Source organism: Mustela lutreola, chromosome 1 (assembly GCF_030435805.1).
Source record: "Mustela lutreola isolate mMusLut2 chromosome 1, mMusLut2.pri, whole genome shotgun sequence".
Taxonomy (NCBI): Eukaryota; Metazoa; Chordata; class Mammalia; order Carnivora; family Mustelidae; genus Mustela; species Mustela lutreola.
The window spans coordinates 274382804-274390321 of NC_081290.1; the positions used below are offsets into that span (position 1 = coordinate 274382804).

Below are 7518 nucleotides of genomic sequence, written 5' to 3' on the forward strand. Positions count from 1 at the left end.
TAGTTTTTGATTAAAACAATGCTTTTAAAAATTTGTATATGAAGAATTCACTACATGTACAATTTTACTACCTTCCAGTTGGAAAGTTGGTTGTGCCCCTCCATTTATTTATTACTTTGCCCTTTTCCCACAATGTCTTTAGTGACTTATATCTGTCTGAGTGAGGTTAGGGAGAATGTTTTCATTCATCTTGTATTCTTGTAATTTCTGAAAGTTCTGAACATAAGAAACTATAATGCCTAGTAGGTAAATGAATAAACAGATTGTGTTCGATTTCAGGAATTCACCATAATCATTATATTTATAGCTAATTTTCTCTTGAACTGTAAGAAAAGGAGATTCAAAAGAACATATGGAACACAGGAACAATGTGACTGAGTTTGTCCTCTTGGGGCTCACCCAGAGCCTCCAAGGTCAGAAAATACTATTTGTTGTGTTCTTGATCATCTACATTGTGACGATGGTGGACAACCTACTCATTGTGGTGACTGTGGTGGTCAGCCCATCCCTGGATACCCCTATGTACTTCTTCCTTGGTTACTTATCTTTTATGGATGCTGTTTATTCTACTACAATTACTCCAAATATGATTATAGACTTACTTTATGAGAAGAAAACCATTTCCTTACAAGCTTGCATGTCCCAGCTTTTTATAGAGCACTTATTTGGTGGTGCTGAGATTTTGCTCCTGGTGGCCATGGCCTATGATCGCTATGTGGCCATCTGCAAACCTTTGCATTATTTGACAATCATGAATCAACGAGTGTGTTTTCTGTTGCTGCTGTTGGCCTGGGTTGGAGGTTTTCTGCATGCTATTGTTCAACTTCTCTTTGCTTACAACCTTCCCTTCTGTGGTCCCAATGTCATCGACCACTTTATCTGTGACATGTATCCATTATTAAAACTTGCCTGCACTGACACCTACATTATTGGTCTCACTGTAGTTGCCAATAATGGGGCAATCTGTGTGGTCATCTTCACAATCTTAATCATTTCCTATGGGGTCATTCTGCACTCTCTGAAAACTCTTAGTCAGGAAGGGAGGCGCAAAGCCTTATCCACTTGTGGTTCTCACATTACAGTGGTGGTCCTCTTCTTTGTCCCTTGCATTTTTACATATGTGAGACCTCCTTCTACTTTACCCATTGATAAATCCTTGGCTGTATTTTACACAGTTATCACCCCTATGTTAAACCCTCTGATCTATACTCTGAGAAACGGAGAGATGAAAAATGCTATGAAAAAACTGTGGACCCAAAGAAGAAAATGATGCTGAAGAGAAATTTTCACCTTTTTTCAATGAAGAGTTACTCCATTTAGGAAAAGATTATTTATTTGTAATGAATTTCTCTTTAGGTTTAATGAACGTGGGTATGATCAAAGCATTTAAATTGTAAATATTATAATGATCAAAAAAGATTTCTAAGATTTTCATAATTTGTTAGGAAAGTAGGTCTGTAGCTTTTGGGCATAAAATGTTTCTATTGAAACTATAGGTTTGTGTTCTATGTGATGAGTTTTGCTATAATAGATATTCTACCTTTATTTTCATTACTGGAAAATTTTCACATGCTTCTCTTTTGCCCAATTTTTATTTTTCAGAATTAATAGTGCTCATTATATATTTCAGAGAAATATTTTCAGAAATGGGGCACAAACACTTGGTTCACTTCTCCAATACAAAGACAACTCATACTTAATACTTGAATATATCTTATTTTTGTAACTGCAATAATTTTAAGTATTTAATTTTGTTCATATTGCTTAGCTAATAGGATTGAAAAAGAATTCTACTTCCAAGTTATAATATTAATGATAAAGAAGTTAAGGCAAGAAAAATATCTGAACAAAAGACTGGATATGATAAGTAAGATTTACTTATTTTTCTAATTGGGGAATCCTATTATTTCCTCATGGGGAGCACCTTTGTTTTGTGTTCTATTTTTATTGAGATGGTCCATTAATTTTCCCTTATAGTTTAGGATATTTGATAATATATCTTCCATTTTTCAGTATCTCCATCTCTTATTTTGTTTATAATATTTCATAGCCTTCTTTAGGGACCTTAGACCTTAATTTCGCATATGGAATTAACATAATCCATACTTCATGAGCTTCAAATATGCAATACACAACCTGACACCAGATATTTTGGGTGATATCATTGGTAAGAAAGATGTTGACAATATGGCATGCCACTTTTACCTCTCCTCTTAAGGGAATGTAGATTATATTAATAAAGAGGTCATGATATGTATTGATTTCTTTGTTTGTTTAAAGACTTTATTTATTTATTTGACAGATAGAGCTCTGTAGAGCTGATAGAGACAAGTAGGCAGAGAGGCAGGCAGAGAGAGAGGAAAAAGAACACTCTCTGGGGAGCAAAGAGCCCAATGTGGGGCTCGAACCCAGGACCCTGGGATCATGACCTGAGCCGAAGGCAGAGGCTTAACCCACTGAGCCACCCAGGTGCCCCGATATATATTGATTTCTTCAACAGAGATCTCTTTCATAAGTCTCCTTCTCTCTGAATGTAATTTGAAAGAAAATGTTATTTGACTCCAATAGTATAGGAAGATGTGATCAAAGAAACTCACGTTTCTGCCTCCCTTATTTAGTCTGGATTCATGGGGGGCTCTGGCTATGGGGAATATAGACTTTTTACTGGTAAGTCTCTGTGTATGAGAAACTTTATATCCCAACTTATATCAATTATTGTGAAAATAATTATGGAAAATTCTTATGTCATCTCAAAGTCTTCCCAAATAAGACATTATCATTAAGTAATTGTAAACAGAAGTTATATCATTAGGTCAACTACTTTTGGATGTTACTATAGACTGAATATTTGTTTTCCCTCCAAAATGCATTAAATTCTTTATAATATATGGTATTTGGAGGTCAGGTGTTTGGGAGCTGATTTGGTCATAAAGGTAGAGCTCTTCTGAATGTGACTACTCTCTCTTTAAAAAAGAGACACTAGTCAACAAAACAAAGCAACAAGGCATGTGTTGTTTACAAGGCAGTAAACAACAAGTGTTGGAGAGGATGTGGAGAAAGGGGAACCTTCTTACATTGTTGGTTGGAATGAAAGTTGGTACAGCACTTTGGAAAACAGTGTGGAGATTCCTCAAAAAAACTAAAAATAGAGCTACCCTCTGACTCTGCAATTGCACTACTGGATATTTACCCCAAGGATACAAATGTAGTGAAAAGAAGGGCCATCTGTACTCCAGTGTTCATAGGTATTAATGGTCACAGTCACCAAACTGTGACATCAGATGAATGGATAAAGAAGATATGGTCCATATATGCAATGAAGTATTATGCCTCCATCAGAAAGGATGAATACCTAACTTTTGTATCAACGTGGACAGGACTGAAAGAGATTATGCCAAGGGAAATAAATCGAGCAGAGATAATCAATTGTCATATGGTTTCACTTACTTGTGGAGCATAAGGAATAAGATGGAGAACATTGGGAGGAGAGGAGAAGGGAGTTGGGGGAAATTGGAGGGGGAGACGAAAATGAGAGACTGTGGACTCTGAGAAACAAACTGAGGGTTTTGGAGGAGAGGGGGATGGGGAGTTAGGTGAACTTGCTGGTGGGTACCATGGAGAACACATATTGCATGAAGCACTGGGTGTAATGCATAAACAATGAATTCTGGAACACTAAAAAGAAATAAAATTTTAAAAAAGAGAGAGAAAATCTATAGTAATTTCAACATAAGCATATACTATGAATGATAAAACAAATTCACTGTTAAAGAACTGTATGAAACATTCTTATTCTAAACAAAAGCAACATAAATTACCTAAAAGAGAGAGAGAGAAAGAGGGAGACCACAGACCCCACTTACTTTTTCTGCAGTACAAGGACACAGCAAAGACAGTTATCTATAAACTAGGATGCAAGCTCTCACCAGATATGGAATCTGCAAGTGTCTTAATGTTGGACTTCCCAGACCCCATAACTGAGAAATAAATGACTTTTGTTGAAGCCAATCAGTCTGTGGTATGCTGTTAAAGTGGCCCAAATGGACTTAGACATTTAGTTAATTCCAAATCTGTACCATTATTTCAAGTGATGAGATAAAAATCTTGATTAATTGTTTGTGTTAATTATTCTATAAGTTCCTTTAAGCCATGAAAAGTTACTTAACCTTCCTTATACTCTGTATTTGCACAATGTGTGACATAGAATCCATTCCATCAACTTTGTCAGTTACTTGCATTCTTGAATTCTTGATCTCTTGAAGAGTTTTTACTGATGAATTTTTATGAACTCTTTCTACATTAAATATGTACATTTGCTACAATAGTGTTCTTTGATATCTGCTCAAAACATTTAACTTATTTATGTTTTAATTATGGGTGTTTTTCTATAATAATGTTCCCATATTCTTTTTTTTTTCCCATATTCTTTTGATTTCTTCTATCCCATCACTCTTGGAAAATTTCTTTTACTTTCTTTTGGTGAATTTATAAATTTCATCATCTTTTTAAAAAATAAAAATAACTCTCAAAAAAGTTTTCCTTTTACGTGATCAAGGATTTACTTTTGTTTGTAATAAAGACAAATCTAAGCCTGTTTTCCTTAAATAGGAAAAAATAATCTTCCAAGGTTATTAATTTTAGCAATAATTTAAAATTTTCTATTTAATATGTTAAATTTTATACAATTCGTGTATTGGATTTGTGGTCCATTTCCCCTCCTCCTGTGTTGCTCCCTCCTCCTTCTCCTCCTTCTTTTCCTTTGGTGTATTTCCCTACCACTAACATTCTACCCTACCACTAACGTTCTATGTCAGTAGTCAAGGATTTTAAGGTGTATTATACCTTGTAGGACTAATCTCTCTTAACTATTCAGCCTTTTCAAGTCTCTTGCAATTTCTAAATATTTATTTTTCCTGATAAACCTTAAGATTATTTTGTGAAGTTTGAAACATTCTCGTAAATCTATACTTAGAATTTCATGACCTTCCACATTGATTTTGAGGAAAATGGCATGTTTCATATCTTGTTTTTCCATACAGAATGAGACATATATTGTGAAGGCTTGATCAATGTCTCAGTAAATTTTGTAATCATTTCCATAGAATGTACATAAATCTTGAATTTTGGTTTTATTAATTAAAAAGTAGTATGTATTATTTGCATTTGATTCACATTTTCTTTTTTTAATTTAAATTTAATTAGTGAAAATATTGTACATCATTAGTTTCAGATGTATTTATCAGTTGCTTATAATACCCAGTGCTCTTCACATCACATGCCCTCCTTAATGCCCATCACCCAGTTATCACATTCCCCCCACTGAACTTCCCTTCCATAACCCTCAGCTTGTCCACATTTCCAATTAGCTGATCAGAAAGGGCTCAGTGTCTTTTGCTGGCATGAATTATAGCACAATACTCAAAGGCATCTTTGTATGTTTGCATGTAAAACTTCATAGGCTTACATTTGACAATACACAAGTAGGTATTCAACCACAGAGATCTCTATCTGACCTCATGTAGCTCTGTATAATCACAGATTATATATAAGTACATTGTTCAATGATCTGTAGGTATATAACCAATTTCATATATGTGTCTATATGTGAACATAGAGAAGTCTATTACCAACAACATATGGATAAGTATCTGACTCCCCATATGAATGCTTATGTGTATATATAAGTATTTGATATGATCACACACAGCGTATCTGATTATATACAGCACTATATCTTGCCGTACACAAATCTTTGTCTAACTACATACGAATTTTGGGAGGGCTTGACTGAACCATTCTGTTATTCTGTTCCATGTGACGTGGACTGAGGTTCCACTCTATTATTCAGCTGATTAGGGGCTTTTAGGGAGTGTTTAGGATGACTTTACTCATGTGAGCTGTGCCTTGGCAGAGATGGCTAGAAGGTTGGAATCTTCTGGCTCCTTCTCCATGTAACCTATCTCTCCAATGAGTAAGTCAGACTTGTAAAATGGCAGTTCAGGGCTCCCAGAAGGATGACACAAAAGGAATTAGGCCAGTGAAGATCTCATCCCATCATGACATGATCTTGAAGTTCAGGATTTCAAGTTCTAAATCCATCTACTTTGGCACCAAAGGAAAAGGCAACCTGTGGAATGAGATAAAATATTTGCAAGTCATATACCTCATAAGGGGTTAATATTCAAAATGTATGAGGAATTTATACAACTAAATAGCAAATGCAAATCAAAACAAAAGTTGATTAAAAAATGAGCAATGGGCCTAAATAGACATTTTCCAAAGAAGACATACAAATGGCCAAGAAGATCATGGAAAGTTGCACAACATTACTAATCATAAGGGAAATGCAAATTAAAACCACAATGAGATACCATCTAACATCAGTCAAAATGGCTAAAATTAACTAGACAGGGACCAGTACATGTTGACAAGGATGTGGAGAAAGGGTAACTCTCTAACCTTCTGCTCTGGGGCAACTTTCTGGGAAATAGAAACCAAAAGAACAGTAGAACAGATCAACAGAAGTAGGAGCTGGTTCTTTGAAAGAATTAATAAGATTGATAAACCCCTGGTCAGAATTATCAAGGAGAAAAAAAGGACCCAAATAAATAAAACCACAAATGAAAGAGGAGTAATCACAACCAACACCTAAGAAATACAGTTGTAAGAACATATTATGCGCAGAGATCAGAGATCTGCTGTGATCTTTCCTATTTCTCTTCTACTGCTAGGTTTAGGCTTTCTTTTCTGTTCTTTCTCCAGCTCTTTAGGTATAAGGCTAGGTTGTGTACTTGAGACCTTTCTTGTTTCTTGAGAAAGGTTTGTATTGCTATATATTTTTCTCTGAGGACCAACTTTGCTGCATCCCAAAGATTTTGAACAGTTGTTTTTCATTTTCATTTGTTTCCATGAATTTTTTTTAATTCTTCTTTAATTCCCTGGTTAACCCATTCCTTAATAGGATGCTCTTTAGCTTCCATATATTTGAGATTTTTCCAACATTCCTCTTGTGATTGAATACTAGTTTCAAAACATTGTGGTCTGAATATATGCAGGGAATGATTCCAATCCTTTGGTACTGGTTAAAACCTTATTTGTGACACAGGGTGTGATCTATTCTAAAGAATGTTCCATGTGCACTAGAGAAGAATGTGTATTCTGTTGCTTTGGGATGGGATGTTCTGAATATATATGTCCATCTGGTCCAGTGTGTCATTTAAAACCTTTATTTCCTTGTTGATTTTTTTTTTTTTTAGGTGATCTGTCCATTTCAGTGAGGGGTGTTTTATTTATTTATTTATATTTTTTTATAAAGATTTTTATTTATTTATTTGACAGAGAGAGATCACAAGTAGGCAGAGAGACAGGCAGAGAGGGAGGAAGCAGGCTCCCTGCTGAGCAGAGAGCCCGACGCGGGACTCAATCTCAGGACCCTGAGATCATGACCCGAGCCGAAGGCAGCGGCTTAACCCACTGAGCCACCCAGGCGCCCCTCAGTGAGGGGTGTTTTAAAGTCCC

The 7518-nt window shown here is 35.4% G+C and overlaps 1 protein-coding gene across 1 annotated transcript; it reads left to right on the forward strand.

The window, feature by feature from the left end:
- The first annotated feature begins 352 nt into the window (after positions 1–352).
- On the forward strand, positions 353–1270 carry LOC131822545 (olfactory receptor 4A15-like). The gene has a single exon (XM_059158838.1). The coding sequence runs from the start codon at positions 353–355 to the stop codon at positions 1268–1270; it is 918 nt and encodes a 305-aa protein (XP_059014821.1).
- The last annotated feature ends 6248 nt before the right edge of the window (positions 1271–7518 follow it).